General features: G+C 38.9%; 1 protein-coding gene across 3 annotated transcripts in view; it reads left to right on the forward strand.

Annotated features, from left to right (window-relative positions):
• The window catches only part of Pclo (piccolo presynaptic cytomatrix protein), a 270,157-nt gene that overhangs the window by 242,032 nt on the left and 3,991 nt on the right, over positions 1-24,134 (forward strand). For all 3 annotated transcript variants that reach the window (XM_075956228.1, XM_075956227.1, XM_075956229.1), the window contains one exon: positions 2,470-2,537. In XM_075956228.1, the coding sequence (XP_075812343.1) occupies positions 2,470-2,537 (68 nt within the window). The remainder of the gene's footprint in view (positions 1-2,469; positions 2,538-24,134) is intronic.

Raw genomic sequence — 24,134 nt, forward strand, 5'->3', positions numbered from 1 at the left:
TCTAACAGTAACAGATGGAGGAGCACTAGTTTATTAAACCTAACTAATGTCGTCTTAATGGAACAATTACACAATCTGATGCTTATCAGGAAATTCAGCCCAGTGGTAGAGAATTGCCTAGAATATACACACGCCTAGGCTCAGTCTTAAAGAATAAATGAAGTTTCATATGCTGCTTAAACAGGACTATGAATTCATATAGACATCTAGATATGCAGATATATATTTCCTAACCTCTGCATGCATGAATACATACATACAAACATACACACATAAATACAAATGTTAGCAATTATATAATCTGCATGCACATGGTCCTCAATCACTAAAGAGAATTTTGTGCTTAAATATTTGACCTAAAATTGTTAAAAAAAAAAAGGAGCAATATAATGGTTTTGAAGATAAACCAATTTATAAATTTACATGTTTCTTTTTTGTCACATACAGAAACATTCCAGATTCCTTTCTGGAATCGGATGACAAGAGGATATTTTTAAAGTGGTTTTTAAAAAGAAATAATTAGATTCTTAAGAAATAAGAGTAGTTACAATTTGAATAGATCCAGGAAATAAAAACCATTTTGTGGAAATAAGAATTGTTAATAAACATTTCTGTATCAGAATTACTATCTAGAAGGTTGCATATAAAGGCATTCTTTGGTTCGTGCTTCCATTTAGCATGTTGAATGTGTGAAGTGTGTGTGTGTGTGTGTGTGTTTTGTTTTGTTTTGTTTTGTTTCGTTGGTGGTGGTGTTATTTTAAGCCTCACCCTGTAGCTTTGGCTGTCTTGGAACTCTCAATGTTTGTCAGGATGACCACAAACTCACAAAGATCTGCCTGCCTCTGCCTCCTGTGTGCTAGGACAAAAGTCATTCACCACCACAACCAGTTCATGTTTGAGTATTATTCTATCATGTTGTGGTGGAATCGAAATACATTCAAAGGCGATTGCAGAGCCCACTGAATGTCATGAATCCTTTCCTCAGGCTGAAGCAACAAGAAGTAGCCACAGCCTGTTATCCAGCTGACAATCTACCATCACAGTTTTTAAAGGGCTGTGAAGTGTTTATCCAGTTGGTTTGACCAAAGCTTTGAGGCCGAAACTAAATTAAGAGAGGCTTTATTGTTAAATTCAGTTACCAAGTGTAAGAGCATTATCTAATTGTTAATTCTATATACATGTTGAATATTTATAGTTACTCATGCACTGAGCCAAAACTTCATAGGATCCTCGTAAAGACTTTCTCACTTGACAAAGGTCAAAAGTCAAACTACCGTTTGACCTCACAGTCCTACAGAGGATTTTTGTTGTGTTGTATTGTTATGGTTTCTTCTTGTATACAGCACATCATTATTATATTCCTCTCTCCATTACCTTCTCATCGTCTCTTTATGCCGTTTCCCTTCTCTTCGACTGATCTCCTCCATAACCCCACCAGGGACGTTTCCAATTTTGTGTGTACAAGTCATGTAGGTGTTCACAGTCACTATGAGGTTTTGACAGCAAACACCATATTATATCCAGAAGATAGCATTTTATAGTATTCCTTCCTGTCTTCGGGCTCACATAGTCTTCCCACCTTTCTTGAAGTGGGTGAAACAGATATTTCTTTTAGGGACACGTAGTCCTTACTGTCAGTACTTTGAGGAGTTATGAGTTCCTGCATGAACCGTGACACACTGCTAAAATTCACTTTTAATTTTTGATCAATGTCCACGCCATTCCCCATAATGGCCATACTGATTGAAATTCCCTAAATAGTGTGTTAGCCATCTCTCCTCACCGCACCCTTGCCAGAATTTGTTTGACATGCCAAAACGTTTATACTAGAGGAATGTAATAACTCACTGCTGTTTTGATTTATTACCTGGTGATTAGGGATGGTAATTTTTTTTTCATGTAGCACTTGTTATTTCATCTAGGAAATATCTATTTAAGTTACAAAACTATTTACATCTGTTATTTAATTATTTGCCTGCTCACTAAAGAACCCATAACGCTTTGTTATGATAAAGATATCGTTCCTTCTTGAGTTAAAAATTAAATGCAAGCATATATGTTTAAGGATACAGGTATGTTTGACTGGATTTGGCTACTGTGTATATATACAAATTTTGACGAACTATGTAGTCTTTTAATGTGAGCATTTTTAAGTTGTTTGTGTATTGAAAGATTTTCTATAAAAGGGGGAATCTAAAAATTTCATGAGTTCAATTTTTATAAATGAGTTTATAAATAAGATGCATTGATTTCTGTGATATTATGTTTAGACTGACTAGGAATAATAATGAAGTCCCCATTCTAAAATTAATGTGACAGAACACAATTAACTGCTTGCATATTTGCTTTTCAAATCATCCATAGTTGACTCTGAATATGTAATGTTATTTTATTGCTACAAGCCAATTTTTATTTATTTTGTTAAAGGGACCATAACTAAAGATGTCATTTTTTTTCTCTTTGAAACAGAGGAAAGATGGGACAGAATGGACAAGACCCTGTGAAGCAGCCGGGAATGGGAGCGGCAGACACAGAAGGTGAGTGGCTTTTACATTATTGAACTGTGCCGGAATCTACATGGGGCACTATAAACTCCTCTGTGTAAAATGACAAAAGACCAGATCGTAAGTCAGCATCTAATGAGTAAGAGTAACTTTGTGTTTATTAACTGCTTGTTGACTTTCTCAATTTCATCTAAATATTCAGTACCGTAGGGTACCAAATATTTTAGGAGGGTCATGGGGATGATGGAAAATAGAGTCAAAAGATCAGAGGATACAATAGAGGACACGGGATTCAGCCCATGCAGCTACCGCCTGCTGAATTATCAAAGAGTCCAAAAACACAGATGGGTGAAAAAATCTTCAACAAATGATACTGGAAAATAATATTCACATGAAGACAAATGAAAGTAGATCTCTCTCACATCTTGTATGAAAACTAACTCAATTACATCAAAACTCACAATATGAGACCGGAAGCTTTGTAACTGTCAGAAGGACCATGAGGAGCAGTGTTAAGGTCCAGGTCTAAGCATGGGCTTCTGATGAAAAGAACCCCAAAGCCAGGAGGTTATATCGAGAACTGTCAAATGAGATTGCATGATATTTAAAACCTTCTATATATCACAAAGGAACAAAAATCTAGCAGAATTGATCTCCATAATATATAAAACTTAAAAACTGTAATAAATCAATAAATGTTATAATAAAAAGAATAATTGATCCTCACATGATAAAGTAAAAGTTACCAATAAACATACAGAAATATTCAACATCTTTAGCCACCAGTAAAATGCAAATAAAAACTTCACTGAGTTTCCTCTTACCACAGTCAGAAAAAAGTCCATCAAGAAAATGCTGAGTAGAACACGGGACAGTAGGAAATGCTTGTGCGTTGCTGTTGATGACGTAAATTAGTCAAGCTACTATGGAATCAGTATGGAGGTTCTGGAAAACTAAAAGTCAAACTATCTCATAATCTAGTTATGCCACATCCTAATACATACTCAAGGGATCTAGGTCAGCGTATCATGAGGCCCATGTGTATAGAAACACTATTCAAAGTAACTAAGTTAGAGTTGACCTTGGTGTCTATGCGGTGTACATCCATGATGGCTTTGTATTCGGTCACAAAGATGGAATAAATCTCCCTTCCTGGAAAATAGATGCAGTTGGAGATTTTCACATTGAACAGAACAACCAGATGCTTAAACACAAATATAACCTTTTCTGTCATTTGTGAATTATAGATTTTTATAGAGATAATCACACATAAAAAAGCCCACAGAACATGAAAGCAGCCAAAGGGAAACTGTAAGAAGGGAGGGAGGGAGGGAGAGAGGGAGGGAGGGAGGGAGGGAGGGAGGGAGGGAGGGAGGGAGGGAGGAAGAGTGACTGGTGTCAAAGGGGAAGAGGCAGAGAAAGGAGGGGAGGGGTATAGAGGTGGAAATACTGTTGAGATTCATAATGTCCTGAAAAATATCTTCTCTGGATGTCAAACTTGCTTTGAATAATTTGACAACAAGGTGAAGCTTTAAAAGGTATACTTTCTTGAAACATGAAGAAATTAGATTATCTTTAGGTTTGTTTATTTCATCTTCTGTGTATGAGGGTATCTCCCGCATGTGGTATGTGTACCATGTGCATGCCTGGTGCCCTCTGGAATTGTAGACACACTGTGAGTCGCCATGTGTGTAACGGGAATCTAACCCAGGTCCCCTGAAGAAGCAACAAGTGCTTTTCATGACTGAGCCAAGCCTCAGGAATGTTTCTTTAAATATCATACAAATAGAAATATCAATCCTGCAACATACTTAAACCATGAGGACAGGGACGTGTACTGACTGCAGTGTGAGACATTTATAGTCACTTCCCCTTGGGCACTCGCAGAACTTCAGACAAGTTGTGTAGGTCTTAGATAAGACTAACTTTAAAAATAATCAAATTTGTCATTTTCATAGTTCTGTGAAACTAGGCTGAAAGACATATGTATAAAAGATGACGAACACGTCAGTCACTTTTGCTGTTCCAGAGATGTTCAGAGTACTCCCGTGACACAGATAATTGCCTTTGCTTCCTTCTGTTGTCGGGCAACTTGAACAGCCAGTTCAATGGAAAAAAGAAAAGCAAACCAAACGGAATCAGCATGATTTGGTTTGGGATAAAGTCCATGTTTTCCTGCTGGTCATTTCACTCCTTTTAATTCTTTATTAGGTACCAGGAAAACTCTCAGTTCGTTGAAAAAAAAAAGCTGATTCTTTTGATCTTCTACTCTATCTTGAATTTTTAATTATGCATTGATTGAATACCTCAGCCCATTACAAAGAAAGCTATCTGTGAAGATATGGTATAATATTATATATATATGTGTGTGTGTGTGTGTGTGTGTGTGTGTGTGTGTGTGTATTATACATATAAATACATATAAACTGTATCATAGTGTAACTGGAGACTCTCTTCATTTGTTTCCCAACCACCCAGACCCAAAAAATCACACAGAAACTGTCTTAATTACAACACTGGTCAATGAGTCGGGATTCTTACTAACTTTTACATCATCATAGTGTTTGGGGTTGTTATTCACAGGCAATTTTGTCTATGCAATTTTCATTTCTATGTAAAATGCAATTGTTTACAGAGCAAAAGTTTTCTGTTTGGATACTGAGACATTTTCATGTTAAGGATCACTGTCCTGGTTATGTATAAAAGCACGCCATATATTAATGCTATGAGGGGAGAGAGGATATAGGACAAGATAGAATGCATTCTCTTACCACAAAATTTTTATATGTGACAATTTAGGTAGAAATGATGGAAGCATATGAATGTCACATGAATCTTGCTTCTCCTAGCATTTCAATATCTCTTTATATGGATATATTTTATGTACACGCACAACAGTGGCTAGTATATGGAATTCTACTAGGTAAAAAAAATATGTTTAAGAAAATCTAAAATAAAAATGAATGGATATGATTAAAATACAAAGTGTAAAATTCTTTAAAAAGAAACCTATATGTTTAAAAACAATAAAAAAGTAATTAATAATTTTGGTGAAAACAAAATAAATTAAGTAAAGAAATCCATAAAATTTTTTCATCATAGCAATGGGAAAACATAGTCAAGTTACTATAAATGCTAAATTAATTAAGATTATCATACACTATCATAAGAGTAAGTAAGGACAGGAAGACTTTGTTCAACTACTGAAATAAATTTTCTTTCAAAAATCAATGCATTATAAGGTAAATGTGCATGTATATTATACAAAAATCTTTTGAGAAATGTAGAAAAAATATTTAAACAGGTTGATGAGTTTTCTCTGCTGTTTTATCTTCTTCGCAGTTTTACTAAACCTTAGACAAAATGAACTATGAAATGTGAAGTTTTTATCTTCTTAAAGAAGTCATACGTTTTAAGTGATATGTAAGGAGATGTATGGATCAATAAGAACTTTGTGGATGAGGAAAAAGACGGTCGTATTATTGCAGTAAATATATAACTTTTCAATATTATCCTGAATCATACAACTGTCTAAATCTTTAAAATTCTTTACTGGTAGTTCCTGCAACAAAGTACTATATTTTGTTTTGTTTTGTTTTTTTGAGACAAGGTCTTATTATACAGCCTTGACTGGCCTGGAATTTGTTTTCTAGACCAGACTGGCCTTGAACTCAGAGTGTTCAACTCACCTGCTCTGCCTCCAGTCCTGAAAAAGGCATACACCACTGTTGCTGAACAAATTAAGTACTTTTTTTTAACATGCTTGCTAAAAAGCTCTGCCCACCAGTGTTGATAGAGTCTTTCACTTGCAAGAAATCTGTCATTGGGGCTGGAGAGATGGCTCAGCAGTTAAAAGCATTGCCTGCTCTTTCAAAGGTCCTGAGTTCAATTCCCAGCAACCACATGGTGGCCCACAACCATCTGTAATGAGGTCTGGTGCCCTCTTCTGGCCTGCAGACATACATGCAGACAGAATATTGTACACATAATAAATAAATATTTTTTTTAAAAAAAGAAATCTGTCATCAGATGGTGACAGAAAATTACAAAATCTCTGGAAATGAAAAGCCTATCTGAGGCAGCCTATCAACATACCTATTTTCACTCCAAAGTAAAAGGCATTTATAAATATTAAGCACAAAAAAATCAGAATTTTATGAAATGTTAAAGTTCATTAAAGTAAGTTTCCTTTCTGACCATTTAATCTGCTACTTTCTCTGCTTAAAATATATTTTTATTTTTCTTATTCAGCAGAAGTAAAATTGGAAAATTACAGTTTTCTAATAAAGGAAAATGTTTTATATGTGATTAGAAAAGTAGAATTGCAAAGAAAACAACCAGAATAGTCCATAAAAGAACATCTTTGTCAATCCAGCGTCATAGCCTCACAAAACAGGCTTTAGAGATAAGGATGTCGCAATTGCACAGTGCTTATGTGCTCTCTGTTGGCTATTTCCTCCAAAGTAATCAATATATTCATTGTACGTTTGCTTTGTGACATTGAGAATGGTGGGAGGGAGGGGACCATACTGGTTAAGTCTTGTATTGTAAAATGATCCGCTGTCTATCCAGGTCATTGCGTCTGAGAATTCCACAGATGCAGGTAGAAACTGTTATCATCTGAAGCAGATGTTTGCTTCCGCGGGGAACAGCACACCTGTGTGGCTTCTGTAATTAGCACTGTTCTCTGAAGCCCAGACAGCTCTCACCGTTGCTATGGAATACTGCTGTGGCCAGGTTCTGCCTTACAGGGTTGATCAGGACATGGATGCAGTTGAAAGATGTCTTCCTACTTAACGATTCATTGTTTTGAAAAGTTATGTACCCCTTAGTAACAAAATGAACACAGATGCCGATTATGGCCATTTATTCTGCTGGGATCTTTTTAAAAAAATAATGACCCCCACCCATTACGATGTATTATTCCTAGTGTCCAGCAAGGTACTAACACAAAATATTCATTGAATCAATATTTTTAATCAAAATTGAACCAAGAAATCAATATTCAGATAAACCAAAGGCAGGACCAAGCACAGTGACAGCTGTGGACCTAATATAATATTTACACACAAACACTGAGAAATTTCAAACAATATGTTTTGCACATACCGCTCGAACCAAGGACCTTGAGTATTTATGTTTCTCATATTTGCTAATGTATGACTTTTAAGGGGGTTACCTCATAAGCTTTGAGTAAAAAGGATATGACCTCATTTATAATTGACTTTAAGGTTTAAGTCTTTGCTTTTATGGTCTGTACTTTTTTTTACTGAGCACAGAAGGAGGTGACCAATGCTGAGTTCCTTCCACAGATGTGTTCGTGAATAACTGGGCTTGAATTCTCATATAGGTGAATGCACACTGAGGATTAAGCTACTCTGTGTTTAGATTGAATTGTGAACATTTTCCTGGAAGAAAAAGAATTTTCCACATAGTTTTAGGAATAAAGGCATATGCGGTATAACTGGACTAATGCTCGCTAGAGTTTCAATAGGGAGAAGCTTCAAGATCAAAGCTTAAGCAACAAGAGACAGCAGGTGACAAAGATGAGCCTCCCCCACATCTCTGCCTGATTTCTTTTCATAGTTTTGTACTAGAGGAAATAGGGGGATACAAGGCTCAAAAGAGAGACACAGTTCAGATAATTTATAAAATAGAGGAAGCCATCAGGAATACTCTTGACCCACACTGTGCTTTGGCAGTTGGAAGAGGAAAGGAAATTTCACAGTTTTGCTGCAGTGATGGATGGAATCACATCTGCATCAAGGAACTGGCTAGAAAGCTTGCCAGTGGTTCACATAAATGATGCGAGTGCCGAGAGAGAAAAGTGGGGCCAGCTGTGGAAGGCATCTGGGAGGAGATCTAGGTATCTAGAAGGTGTCTGCTTTTATTCTAAGCATGAGTCAGAATGCCAACCACCAGCCTTTGACGCCTGGCACCACAGAGGTGAAATGGGTTAGTTGCATAAGCGATCAGCAATTAACAGAGGTTTGATTCAGGAAGATGAGATTCAGGAAGACATTAACAAGGAAGGGTAATGTGGGAAATGAAAGCAAGGGGAACTGAAGGAAGATGAAGTGCAAACCCACACTTCATAAGATTTTAAAGAATTTGGCTATGCATTGAAAGCCATCTGGCATGCTTTTCAACGTGATTTCAGAGTCAAATGGAGTTTAAACTAAATGCAATCCTTACATTTTACTCTCTTAATTTTGTCTGTCTGTATGGTGACGTTGATCTGCTGTTCTATGTATAGACAGTTTGATGAATCCAGGCCTTCCATATGCTGATGTGGAGTGTGGGGGTGGGAGGGGAGCTCTCGATGAGAAGAATCTCAGACAGGCACATTGGGGTGAGTTCTACATCTAAGGTGCTATACAAAGAGAACAAATATTTAGAATAAAACCCTAATGTACTCAGACCACGTTGAGTCAAAAAGTAACAATTCTATATTTGGAAAAACCTTACACATATGTAACAATAGAGACACTTTACAGAGATTTGGGGGGAACTTCAGAAGAGTTCTTCAAAGCGGAAGAAATGGAATTTATCAAAACAATCTCCTATGAAAGTTAACAAATGTATTGTTTTACGTTTTTGAAAAATTTCTTTCATTGATGAATGTTTTATTAATTCAGAGAACCAAACCTATCAGAAGTTGAGCAGTTTCAATCCACTGTGAGTCTTAGGGACCTAAAGTGGCTGTTTCTCTTTTAATGTCTCACGCCTGTGTTGAGAGAGGCAGGGACATGTTGACTCTGCCTTCTACGTGCTCTAATCAGCGGGTAGGTAGCACAAATTTATTTCAGCTGCTGCCACAGGTGAACGAACAGGAACAGTTTTTCCATAATGTTCTTCATGCAAACTATTTTCTCTCGGTCTCTTTCTACTTTCAATTGTCTGGTAGATAGAGTTTGTTTCCTTTTAATTAATGAATAATTGGCTGAGCCAAACGGTAAATCCATTTGCTCCATTTAGTTGATTTGGAGATGGGTGTGATATTTCTCAGCCAATTTTTAATTTATTTTAAATAGTTATCTGTGATGTAATCTGGTAAAGGGGATGTGAGCTGTTGGCTTTAGGATATTTTGGAGCTCTGGGTGTGATCTGTTTTCAGAATGTGTCTTCCTTGTGACTTTGTGAGCATGGATTAGCAGTTCCTGGGTGATACTTTTATATTTTGTACCTAAAGTTTTAAGTTTATCATCCTTACTAAAGTATATATATATATATATTATATATATATATATATATATATATTTCTACAAGATAGTCATGAAAATCATTGCACTTAAGATCAAGATAATTGAACAAAATACAATGAATTACTTTAAAAATCTGGTTTCAAAAGTTACATATGTATTGACTAGTGAGTGATCAATTTCTCTTCTAGCTAGAATATTATCTGAATTCAACCTAAGCTGAATTGTGACCATGACAGGAACAATGGCGTGGAGGCATGGTAGCAGAAATACATAGTATTCTTGTTGAAAAAGGACAGTTGTTTGATTTATTAAGAACAATTCTTTAGCTGGATGGGCTGGCCATACCTGTCATCTCGGGACTTGAAAGGCAGAGGCAGAGGGATCAAAACTTCAAGACCAAAGTGCTGGAGCAATGGCTTAGAAATTAAATATTCAAGGTACCTAGTAAGTCTGTGGCTAGATTGGGCTACTTCAAATTGATTCTCAAAACAGCTAAATGAACAAAAAAATATTTGCTAAAGTAAAGACAACATTTAATTTTCGATTTGAGATATACAAACTTATTTGTGCAAATTTTTTCTGTATTTTAGTTTGTGGTTAGTTTTTCCAAAAGATACAGGTGAGGGCTGTCCTAACAGGTTAGCTCCTAATTTCATATTTGAAACCAGATGTGTCAGTGAGACCTCCATTGCCTGGCAATCGTGAGGCCCTGGATTTAAACCTTCACGGCCGCTGAAAAGAGAAGTCAAATGCTGTCCTCATACAGTGTGTCTAGGATCTGGCTGTGCTCTTTTTCCATTTGTTCTACTGGTTGGTCGTGCATTTGGTAATTGCTAAATCCTTGCAGGGCCCCGTGCCTATTAGTGTTTCTTAAGTCGTTCCCTCTCCTTCCTATTCCAAGTGTCACCCAAATTTAGGTTTTCAGATTTCACATCCTAGGACAGCAAGCTAGCTTTGACCTATTTATTGGTCTTCTCTCTACTCGGTTAACACATCTATCATAAAGGCTTTCCTTTTTAGCATTTTATTTTACTTTATTATACATTTTTAGTTAAAATATAATCACATCACTCTGCCCTTTCCTTTCCTTCCAAGTCCCCTGAGTCTCTGTTGTTTGGGTGAATATAGATTCAGGACTGACCCCTTCAGGGAGGCTCATTCCTGGGATATGCTCACTCTCCCTTCTCTCAAAGATCATGTTATTTATAGTTCTTTGTCCAGTGGTATAATCAGGTGAGATTCCCCACCCCACTCCCATACTAGCATGTCGGTAGATATTGTTATTGTTCAGTCTGTGGTAGATTTCCGTGTGATAAACTATCCTGGGAAGACATAACACGTGTATGCTCACCCCAGATAGGAAGTCAGCAACAGACCAGAGTATGGATCCACCGATGTCCAACTTAGTGACCAGCGTGTTCTACTGGGGTTGCTTCCAGGTATGCGGGTGGGAGGCTGCTCCAGGAGAAGCAGAAATGAGGACAGTTGTACCACCAAAGCTCACCCCAGCAAGGGTGATAACTCCCAGCAGCTGGCACAGACCTCAGATACTACAGGCTACAAACGCAAATTCAGAGTGTCCTTTCCAGGTAGCTAGTTGGTTGGAACCTCTTCATGCAGCTGGCTTTTGTTCCATCTTTGCTTTGCAGCTTGTCTCTGCTTCTTTCAGGCTGCTAGGTTCTTCCCGGCCGCAGGGCTTGATTTAGAGTTCCTTTGGAGTCTGGCCTGTCTCAAAGGGACTCTCAGCTGTTGTTACTAATCCACTCTTAGGAAGGGAGGTGACTAAGGGTCCTTGGTCAGTGTCAGGACTTCCTGAAGCTATGTTGGATTGTTTCCTGCCTATCTAAAGGAGCTTCCTAGAAGAAGGAAGTGCTTCTCCTTCTCTTAAGGCATTCTGTTGTTTTACATGTTTGTAAACAGCTCACCCTAAACTCTCCTGATGCTTTCCTTTTCTTTTATATCCTACATCTTAACAAGTTTCCCTCCAAATTGGAAGGCTTTAACCTTGGCTGAAAGCGCCAGACACCAACTGTTCCACGGAAGACTTTAAGGTTCCTGGTTGGTAGAATCTTTCAGCCCCCTTTCTGTGTTATTCCATGAACCACGGAGGCATGGACTATAAAGTGAATGTGTCCATTGGGACATGGATATCCATGGGCTCCCAATGACCTGCTAATTATCATGTCTAGTTGTAAGTTTCTGGGAGGGTCTCCATTTACTGTAAAGAGAAGCCTCTTGGATGAGGGCGACACCTATGCTTACCTGTAGATAAGACTTAGAATAAAGTAAATAGTTATGTCAATCCAATCAAGTGGCACTGATAAATCTCTTGTAGGATCCATGGCCTCACTAGCCATGGGAATTTCCTAGAAGCAAACTACCAGGCATGGTTTCTCTCCTCCTGGGTGGGCCTTGAGTCCAGTTAGATGCTGCTGGTTGCCACCACCATGTGAGTGCCACTTGCTACAGCTCCATGGATGCCCTGCCATGCCGGTCATTGATGTGGATCTCAGACTTCACAGCTGGTTAGGACTAGTAATTGCTTCCCTCCCTCAGCAGCTCCTGAGATGGATGTATATGCATAAGTACATATGTTGTGCATAATTTTATGCAAATATAAAACCATAAGATTCCTTGGAGCGTTATCAAACAGCCTTAGAATTACTTGTCCCTCCTCTCTCCCCGTGCTTCTGTACTGACCTTCCTTCCTTTGCTGGGACCCTCCTCCTCATCCCGCCATGTCTCGCTTCCTGTCAGCTGCATCCTGCCGTTTCCCTCTCCTTGTTCCTGTTCACCAGCTTTTGTTCACGCCTAAGCATCGTTTTCCTCGGGCTTTCAGGAAGCATTTCAACATTTTAAACATTTAAAAAGTTATGTGCATTTAGGTTTTCGAGTTCTCTTGTGAAAATTACGTTTTTTGCTGTCTCATACGAGACAATGGCAGACTTCCAATTACATTTTTTTACGGAAAGGTCTTGGCTATTTCTAGCCACAAGCAAATGAATGCTAAGAAGCGTGTATCAGAAGGGCGTCTTCACAGCCGTCACAGATACGTGAGGACATCAGTCAGCAAAGCCAGTTTTCCTCCCTAAATTGCGTCCATTCGAGCTCTGTCTCCGAAAGAAAGACACCGAACGCAGAGGGGATGAGCAGGCTTCTCCTACTTTCCCAGCACTCTTGAATCGGAGCAGGGCAGAATAAAATGCGCGTATTGAATGATGCGTCTATCTTCTTGATTCTGGGTTATCGCAAATAAAAGCCCTAAGAATGGCTCGCACAACCCTCTCTCTCGGGAAAAGCAATTAGTGAAAATACGACAAAGACCTACTTTCTCAGCTCTCATTTAGCCTTAAAACAAGGAAATGTCTCAGGATCCACTTCATAGCTTGAATAGTAGTGACTCAAATATTCACACCTATGGAAAAAAAAAGAAAGCTAAAACAATAACTTATCCTCCATAGGAGTGGAAAGAATTCCAAAATACCTCTCACTAGTGGCCTCGACGTATCTTAGAGAAAAAAGGCTTAGATTTTTAATTAGATCACCCAATTTTTGAATTAGAAAGCTTAATCGCTTTCTTTTGATCAAAGTGGAAATGATGATTGCTTTTTGATGTTTCCAATAGCTATTGGAGAGGTTATACAACTAATCTAACATCCTCTAGGTGTTTTCTCTGTGATCTAAAAGGACAAGGATAAAGGGTAAGGAGTCTTCACACTGTAAAGGCTGGGACTAATGAGCAAACAAGGAGCAGGGCACACAGCATTGAGTGTTGCTGAGACGGCACACGGAGCCATTGCAGCTGAAATAAAGGAGGAGTTCATGAAAACCCGTCAGTTCTCGCCAAGACAATGGCTACTTGTTTGTTCCATGGCTTCTCTGTTCCGGATGTTTCTAGGCCAACAGTCCCACAAAGATTGGTCTCCCAGTTCACATGGATGTGGGTGTGCTAGTGTTTCTCCTCAGTCCCAAATTCCTGATCTAAGCCATGATTATGAAAGAGTATATACGGGACAAGAATTACTAGCACATAAGCTATTACCACAAATTAGCAAATAAATCGAGGCCAAGTTACTGGAAATACATAATGATCTATGACGTTCGCAATTTAGTTAGTCTAACATGTACACTGTTCATTTTCTTTTAGAACAAGGGTATCGACATCTACAGATGTTAGGGTATTATTACAAATAGTGAGACAGGAATTTACATTTGTTGTTTAGTGGTTTCATAGGGATTCATCAGTACCAGTAATATAGCTTATTTCTGTGGTTGCCTAGGAATGTAAATTGTAAAAGAATAGATTAAATTCCTTGGCAGAGTGTGAGGATAGTTGAATGCAATGGCTACATAAAAATGAAATTTGTTATATCTTAACAGTTTACAGATTCTGTCTTGTGAATTCTCCAACGCTGGCATCAGTGGCGTAACCATTGGGCAGTAGCCAAATTTCCTTTTGTTCTCAACATATTTGTATTTATTGTTTGGATATGTGAGGGGGTACACATGGCTACCACAAAGCACAGGTAGGGATCAGAGAACAACTTTCAAGTGTCTTTTCTCTTTTTTACTCAGTGGGTCACTGGAATAAACCTCAGGTCCTTGGCAGTAGACAGCTTAACCCACTGAGCTTTCTCTTCAGTCCCGGTGATTCAATAAGTAACCTCTCACCCAAGGTCTCTTGAGAAAACTTAGTAAATTTCAAAGATAATAGGTAAGGGATGTGATAAAAATATATGTATATGTATGTATGAAAATGTTAAAATACCCACTAGTAATATATGAGAATACTAGCAAAAATTGTTTTAAAATAATTATTTTATTCATTTTTGCAACATTATTAGTAGGCAGTGCTGGAGCCAACAATCATCTCAGGGTTATAAAGATACAAAGGGGGAGAGAAATAACTCGTTATTCCTGTTTTCACTGTATAATCAAGCTGTCTTATCAGGAAGCTATCCCATGAGACCTTACCAGGAGAGTATTTCAAACAGGATAAAATAAGCTAATTTTATTCTGCTTCCCTTTTTAAAGAAACAGAAAACTAGGTTAAACCTTCGAAAACATGTCATTTCTTGTATTTAGCACTATGTACACACACACACACACACACACACACACACACATTTATAAACTGCCCCATATAGGTAAAGTAGTTTGTCAAGAATTAAATCTCTAAGAATTAAATTTGAAAACACAACAGTGCTTTTAATGGAGCCTCCAGAGAATGGTAAGACAAGGTCATGGAATTCAGTTCAAGCAAGACTGTAAGATGGCCACACTTGTTTTAAAATCTAGGAGCTTTGCCGGGCGGTGGTGGCGCACGCCTTTAATCCCAGCACTCGGGAGGCAGAGGCAGGCGGATCTCTGTGAGTTCGAGGCCAGCCTGGTCTACAGAGCTAGTTCCAGGACAGGAACCAAAGCCACAGAGAAACCCTGTCTCGAAAAATCAAAAAAAAAAAAAAAATCTAGGAGCTTTTCTTGCTACTGGGGGAGATGGTGCAAAGCAAAGGGAGGTGCTGGTTATAGGTAGTTGAGTTCCATAGTCTAAAAGACTTTGTACGTTTTATAAAAGAATGCGATTGCAATTTTTGTCCTGGCAAGTGAAATCTTTATAGCCTGCAGGGTAGCACAGCACACCTGATAGGAAATAACTGAGGGAGGTGGGTGAGAAGAGACAGTAAGCTTAGTAAGCTTACTTCCTGCTGACAGGCTCAGCAAGGTAGGAAAGGACTTCTTTTCTTAATATATATATATATACACATCTGTATATATGTGTGTGTGTGTGTGTGTGTATGTATGTGTGTATATATATACATATATGCTTCCATTTAAAGTATTGACATATGAATACCTCAGGACACGGTTCCTTTACTGTGTTTTCTTTATTCCGAGTAAAAGGGGAAACCCCCTAATGACGAGCACAGGTTGGCTAGACGGTGAGCTGTCAGCTGATCTGTTGTCTGAATCTCCGTTGTCTCAGTCATGCTGGGAAATAAATGCCAGGGTCTTAGGGGCCGCACCTCATTCCACATCGCCACACATCACGCCACAAGGGCAGACAATTAGTTTTGCCAATTAAAGGCAAATTCTGCGCCAGTCATGGAAACGCATACCTGTAAGCCCAGAACCAGAGAGGAACATGCAGAAAGAAAGGGGGTGCAAGGCTCGCCTCGCTACAGTGAGATCGTGGATGCTGGTCAACAAGAAGTCCTGTTTCAAATCACAAATATATAATATGGAATATATCATTTTTAAGGTAATGAATGCTGAGAAATGTAAATGATGAAAGATTGTTAAGTTTCACGTCAGGAATAGTCTCAACATTTTATTTAGATAGTAAAGGCATTTACAAATCACAAACATCCACACAGACACATGTGTGTGTATTTGGTACAGAGAAAACAGTTAAAGCAAATGCAGTAACATATGAGAGAATTACATACTACTTCCAAAGAAGAGAACTTGAGTGAAACCTTCCATAATGATGGGGTTTAGGGACTATAGAATATTATTTAAAACAGAAGCTATTTAGTAAGTGGAGGCTCAGACCTGTGCATCTTTAGAAAACTCAAAAGCTTACCTCTGCTATAAATATGAAGTAGCTGTAGAAAGGGTAACGTTGCAAACTTTCCATTACGTGTGAGCTCTGAGGAGTCGGAGAGGGCTCTGGTTCTGCCTCGTGAGGCGATGTCTCCTGAAGCACAGGTTAGCATCCAGTTCCCTGTGTGCATGAGGGGTGACTGAACCCCTCCACCCTTCTCCTCCACCTTCCAGGTTCTGATGTCACCTGTGTCTGCCACTCATGATTAAACCATATCTAATGTGGTGACTGCCCCCTCACTGGGATGGAAGGTGAAATGTCTTACTTTAAAACAATAAACCCACCCCGATTCTAAGTCTAATCAGACTGATTCGGTCTAGTAAGGCGTCATTGTATGGTCGTCTTCTCTAAAAGCAGCTTCGTTTTTCTCCCTTCACTTCTTGTCCACATTAGTCACTTCCTGCTGATTCAATTCCTCCCAAAGACAGCGTTGCCTGAAATGCTCCCGCACTGGGAAAAGTTGCTGAGGTTGCCGAAGCCAAGCCGAACCATGACGTTTGGTTGAACATAAGAGATTTAGAGATTGCAAACGTGTAATTTCAGAGGAGTATTTTGTCAGGGACTGGAGAGATGGCTCAGCAGTTAAGAGTACTACTGTTCATGCAGGGACCCAGATTTGGTTTTCAGCATTCAGTTCATGGCTTCACAATGGCACATGACTCCAGCTCACTGCGGACATCCTCTTCCTCCCTCTGCTAGATGCCAGTGGACAGACTCACACACAGACACATGCATGCATGCGCAGAAAGATGATCAAAAAATAAACCTTTAAAGATAAACACTTTCTCAGTCACTGTGTGCTTCATAAAGTAACACTGCATGTTTAATAAGCATTTTCTCAAAGGCTCTTCTATAAATGCCTCAGAAATTGTCCTTTGTATATTTTTTTGAAGCAGTCTTGGAAAAGTCATACTGTAGATCAGGCTGGCCTTGCCCATAATCCTCCACCTGCCTCTGTCTCCCCAGGATTGGGATGAGCGGTGTGTGCCACCAGGCCTGGCTGCTGGAGAAGATTTTTCTTGATCTTTTTGCTGTTTAGTCTGTACCCCACCTCTCTGACCCACTGTGTACATGTGGACAATGACTTCAAGAGGACATTTTCCATAGTTTAAGTCCGGTGAAAGTTCTCTGGCTGAATCTTTTGCTTTTTAAGGTCTAGTACATGGCTAAAGTAATCCACAAAATTACTACTGGGATCCTTCCATTCTAATACTTCTATAAAAACACAGCCAAGTGAATATGCCCACAAACGAGTCAATATTTTAACCATCAGCAAGTGCGAAGTGTTTCTGAAAGGCAGAGCCCCAGACTTAAAGCCAAAAGATCTATATTATTGCTCTGCTTAAGCCACTGCACAATTCTGTAACTTTCTTAAGAACCACAAAATACATAAACTGCCATTTTCTATGAAATGGTGATTATGCTTACTGTATTTTCTTTTTGGTGTGAGATAATGATTGTTTGTTAATTTTAGTGGTTAATATTTCCCTAAAATGAGTTAAGCCTTTCAGCGTCTACATAAATGTGGGTCTATTGATATGGATAAAAAGAAATTTTTCAAATATGTGTATCACCTCTTTTGAAGGAGGAAGCGGGGCAATCGCTGCATATTTTAGTGAAAAGAACACATCAGGAAGTGCTCAAAAAGCTGTTGGAAATAGGGATAATTTGACAGTTACACTGCTTGGGACGTGTTATCCAGCTAAAGAGATAATAGAACCCAGTTCTGCTAAAATCAGATTAAATTATTCATTCTCTTTATAAAATATTAACTGAAATGAAAATAATATATCAATGTTAAATAAAGGAGTGACTTAATTTCAATAAATATTTTATGCATTAATTTATTTTTAAAGTTTCACAGGTTAAGAAACTAAATTAAGTATTAGAGATTAACTTTGTATCATTTTAAGGCTGTGTTTCAGCTTTAAATTCTACTGTTGTCTTTAAAGCAGGAGGTGGTCTGCTTTCTATCCATCTTTCTTCCGTTACAGGATTCGTTCCATCTGGTTAACCCTCTAGTTTTCTTCCCTCCCTCTCTCCCTCCCTCCCTCTTTCACTTGCTATTTTCTTTCTTCTCCTTGCATTATTCTTTTAAGTCCTTTAACCTATTCAATCTTCAGGGCCTTAGTTGTTTCACAATGACTGTTTCTTTTAGACCCTTATTCCTTTCCTGTCCATTCTGTAATCAGAGTTCTCTGTCTGTGAAGTGCACCTCAATGAGCTCTATCAGCCTATAAGATCATCAGTAGTTCCAGAATGATAGGATACTCTATTAGTGTTCTTTGGCTGTGACGAGATACCATGACCATGGCAACTCTTATTTAAAAAAAAAAAAGAAAGACAGAAAAGAAAACATTTAACTGGAGTTTGCTACAATTTCAGAGGGTTAGTCCATTATGGGAATAATGTTGAGCGTGGTAGCACGTAGGCAGACATGGTGCTGGAGAAGGAGCTGAGAGTTCTACATTCAGATCAGCAGACAGCAGGAAGAAAGACACTAGACCTGACTTGAGTATCTGAAACCTCAACCCCCCGCCCAGTGACATAGTTCCTCCACAAGGCCACACCTCCTAATAATGCCACTCCCTGGTGACCAAGCCTTCAAATCTATGAGTCTATGGGGGCCATTATTACTCAAACCACCACATATACATTATGTAATATTGCCTTAATATTTTTCTCTACCTATAATATTCATTTATCTTATTTAGTTTTTGTTTCCAGATGTTTCTTATTCATTAATACTCTCAAACCAAGATTATCGATTATCGGCACGAGCTGTATTTTTCATTTTCACTTCAAATCTTATTTGGTCTAATTTTGAAACATATACTTTGTATCTCTCTACCTCTATTGCCCCCTTTTCTTTATTTCTAATAGAGTCTCATGTAAGCCATGTTGACTTGAACTCACTGTGTAGCCGAGGCTGGCTTTGAACTCTGGAACCTCCTGTCTGTACCTCCCAAATGCAAGGATTATAGGCGTGTGCCACAATATCCGCTTTATTCTCTTTCTATGTTTGTGCTACACTGTAGAATTCCTTTCTCAGTAGCATTATTATTATTAGTTCTGCAAATTGGCCCATTATAGTTATACACATCTGTAGGCTACCAGATGATATTTCTTTTCGTTATTTTTATTGAGCTATACATTTTCCCTTCTCTCCTCCCTTCCTCTCTCCTCCCCTTCTATCCTCTTTCATGGCTCCTAGGCTCTCAATTTACTAAGGAGACCAGATAATATTTTAATTCATTGTGTGGCATTCAAATCAGGTTAATCAGACCTATCGCTCAAATATTTATGATTTCATTGTACAGAAAATTTTCAATCATTTTTCTCCTAACTTTAAAATATTGCTTTTTAAATACATTCAAAGAAGCATGGGTTTCAAGACATCAAGACACAGACGTTGTTTGAAGTCTTTTTCTGCTGCCATTGACCCCTTATTCCAAAATATTATCACACGTCTCCTATGTATACGGTGCCCTGGGACCTGGAGCCAGCGGCCCCCCTGTGAAGACAGGAGACACATAGATTTCTTTCCATCTTCACACAAACGTCGGCTTTAGAAGACAAAGTCACTCAAAAGAACCTGCTTTAAGATGACTTCAGTAAACATGTCCTTTTCTCTCTTCAAGGAGAAACTTAAAAAGCAGGTTGGAAAAGTCTTTACCCAGAGGGAAACTTATCAAACGCTTTACAAATATCACACGGCGGGGGATGTGAGGTTGAACTCCCCAGAAGCAAGCAGACAGTGTGAGGGCTCGGGAACTTTAATTAACAGGTTTTTCATCTCCCTCTCTGCCAAGTGAGAAGGCAGGAAGCAACAGATAATTGGCGGCGGAGTTTGGGCCCAGAAAAGACGGCTTTGGCCTAGAAAGTGTATTTCCCCAGGGGAAAATGCTTCGGTAACGTTAAGGCTCTCACTGATGTCCACCTCTGTTGGCTCCACATAGTGTGTGACTCTTCCTCCACCGCACTTTACAGTGAGAATTCTCGTTCCAAGAGAGCCGGTCAGGGAGGGGGCGTGGGGAGAACAGAGGATCAAGGAAAGTGACCATTTGACCCAGCTACATTGTACGCATGTATGAAGAATATCACAATAAAGCCCAATATTCTATAGAGTTCACATATAATAATAATAATAAAAGAATTTCCCTCCCTTCATCTCAGGGATGGTTTGATAAATGGAGGGCCCCTGTCGGTCTTTCTGTAGCTTTGAGACAGGGATCCAGTCATTGGTAACGAGTTTATCCACCTGTTTGGGTTTGGTTTCACTTCTTCTTTTGAGAACGGGTCAGAGTGTTCAATCCAGCAAACAGAGGAATGTCTTCATAGCCTGAAGGATCTTCAGCTGTGGTGCGCGGTAACTGTTTCACCTGCCTGCTAAGACTCAGAGAGCCCCGTACTGATGAACTAAGGCTGCCAGGTCGATCATCCACTTAGGACTGAAGTCCATGGTCCTCCTTTGTGGCCTACTCTTCTCTTTTCCTTGCAAACTTCTGCAACGTGCGGCGTAGTCAGGGATGCTGCTAAGCCGGACTTCACTGGGCTCTGTCTTTCTATCTCTAAGTAACCGGTTTTAGGTTCTCTGATAAGAGACTGACTACAGCGTTTTCCTTGCTTGGATGCTGTTTGACACTTTACTAAGTCTTTTTATTTTTCTATTTTCACTGATGTTAAAGATTGTTATTCTAAATGTTGGCCATCTTTTTCATTTTTACATTGGACTTTTTTTTTTTTTACTTTCCTGAGAGAGACCATTTAAAGATCGAATGGACTGGAATGGGTTTGCCATTATTTTAACAATGTTTTGGTAGTGTTTTGTCTGTTTATGTGTTTTCAATACATCCTGACTTCAGTTTGTCCTCCCTCTACTCCTCCTGGTACCCATTCCTCTCCCAACTCCCTCTCGCCCAGATCCACTCCTCCTCCATTTTCCATTCAGAAAGAGCAGGCCTCCCAGAGATATCCACTGAACATGGCATAAGAAGCTATAATTAAGACTAGGCACCTCCCCCTTTCATTAACCCTTATTCGTTTATTAAGGCTAGGGTTGTGCCGCAGTATGCATGAAGAGGTCAGAAGCTTGTGAGAGTTCTCTTGGTCTGCCCTGTGGCTTTCGGGGAGGAAACACACAAGTCATCCGGCTTGGTGCCAATTCATTCTCACTTCCAATGTGCAAAGAATATCCCAGGCCTGATGCGTCATGCTTGAAAGCAGAGCTTCAGAGGCTGAGGCAGAAGGATCACGAGTTCTAGGCTAGTCTGAGCTATATGGGGAGCTATGCTTCAGAAATAAGCTAACTAACCAAAATTAATTCTGGCCACCTCGGGTTCAAGTAAATACATTGGATGAGATTTATGGTTTGCGGTCTGCAATAAACTGTGAACAAAATGTAAGCGAAGCATTATTAGAGTGTACCCATGACGCTGAAATGTTTACAACACAGAACTTTAAAATGTCATACGTAAGGCCCACATGCTATAGTCTAACACTATTGCCTTTCTAGAGTGCTAATATTTGTCAGAATGCCAGAATTTTGATATGTTAATGAGATCTATAATCTGTTTAATTCTCTGCTTCACAGATTTTTATTTTTACCTTCTATTATTTCTTTCCTGTTACTTTCTAGCCTTTTTTGTTTGTTTTGTTTTTGCTTTTATTTGAGCTTTTGGAGTTAGAAATTTAATCACCTTTTAACCTTCTTAATAATAACATTATTAAAATAATTTCACAGTTTTCTGATCATTATCTTAAATTAAATTGGAACTTCAGAAGTGTCCATTTCCTCTGATCTTACTTTGCCCATAACCTTCAAGAAACTACATCTAGGGGGCTGGAAAGATAGCGCAGAGGTTAAGAGCATTGCCTGCTCTTTCAAAGGTCCTGAGTTCAATTCCAGCAACCACAAGATGGCTCACAACCATCTGTAATGGAGTCTGGTGCCCTCTGCTGGCCTGCAGGCATACACACAGACAGAATATTGTATACATAATAAATAAATAAATATTTTTTTAAAGAAAAGAAACTACACCTAGTTAAGTCTTGACATAGTATCAAAATTATTGATGAATGTCCAAAATGGGTGGCAAAATATATTTCCTATTTCCAGCTTCGAATGAATTTCACATACCTCTGTGAAAATAGTGTGTCACCGTGGGTTTGATGTAGAACTTGTGAGATCACATTTGTTGTTGAGCCAAGCGTTTTGAAAATTTGAAAAGTACATAAAACAATATTCCTCGTTTACTTGTAAATATTTTGTTTCCCTTCACGCTGGATGAATGGTTATTTAAAATGCTTAGCTTTATATTTTATTTTTAAATTAGAATTTTAAACTCTAATGCTGAGAGATATAATCCTTACCAGCAAGGCCCTTCTGATTTTTTTTTTTAAAAAGTATAAATATATCTCCTGAAACAAAAGTTTGAGCAGACATTGTTGGCAGCTGTATTGAAAGACTTGCAATAGCTGCCTGCGCTCTGGGAATGTAAACAAAGCTGCGGGTGCAGCCCCAGTGAAGAGCGCCCGGCCCCGCCCTTCAGGCCTGGATTCCCCACGTGATATAGTCCTGTTTGCTAACAGGCTCTTCCTTCTCTCCAGAAGGATTCCTTTCCCCTGCATCTCACTTAGTCCTCACCCTCCTCCCAGCTCTAGCCTTTCCCAGGACGAGGTCTTGTGTCACATTCTCTTTGGAACCAAGTCACTATAAAATTCAGAATCTTTCTTCCTATTCCTTTGTTCACCCATCGAAATCTCTAATTAAACTATCTCCTCCCGGTGGGTGAAAAATCCTGTGAGCCGAGACGATTATTTAAAATTTCTAAGTTTATATTTTGTTTTGAGCACAGCTGCCGACGATGTGCTCTCGAGCATTTGTTCTCGGGCTATATTTGTGCTGTTAAAAATTCAGAAGAGTCTTGATTATGTGGATTATATTTATCGGCATTAGAAATGTAAGATTCTCACTTAAAAATAAACTTACATTCATGCTTCGGCATTTTATACATACCGTATCCCTTCTGCTGGCTAATCCCAAAGTAGAACAGTGAACCAAATAGGAGTTGGATGAGTTCATGAATTAATAGAGAAACGGGTAGATTAATAACAGGTTTCATGTGGCATGAAATGTTGCTTCAGTTAAAAAGAAAGGTAAAGCAGCAATAAAAATTAAAATGAATCTAGTTTACAATTAACATCTGCTGTAGGAAATCTTACAGCTTGTGGTTATCCACCCACTGGGGCATGGCCTCTTATGCTCTATAAGCCGATGTAGAACATGGGTCCGCTCTCTTTCCAGCTGCTGGATTCGGCTTCTGTTCTCCGTTTAAGCAGAGGATTCTGATTTGTGAGTCTATCCCTAAATACATAACCGGCTATTTCTCAATTCTGAGCTGGTGTGGGATTTCTTATAAGCGTCCTTCTTCATTTGGCGCCCATGTGGAATTGGACTCCAGGCCTCCTGGGTGGACGGCCTAATGGCTTAGCCGGTTCACGGCCCAGACAGTCTCCCGACCCTGCCTGCTTGGCTTGCTTTTACCTAAGCAGTGCGTTTGCCTTGTACAGTTTTGTCATTACACATCACAACTGTCTATATCAAGAAAGGAAATGGGAACCGGAAACTCTATGCAGTGAGATTTGTTAAGCTACCATGTCTTCGTGAGCAAGCTGATGAGACACAACTGTTGGCCAACAATATACCACATTTTAAAGCCTTTCTAATGCCTACATAGTATATTAGAATTTTGTAATTTCCGTGTTTGTCTTTCTTCCTACAAGGTCATCAGTCACCTCTTCAAACCTAAGACTCTGCAG

Source organism: Microtus pennsylvanicus, chromosome 22 (assembly GCF_037038515.1).
Source record: "Microtus pennsylvanicus isolate mMicPen1 chromosome 22, mMicPen1.hap1, whole genome shotgun sequence".
Lineage (NCBI taxonomy): Eukaryota > Metazoa > Chordata > Mammalia > Rodentia > Cricetidae > Microtus > Microtus pennsylvanicus.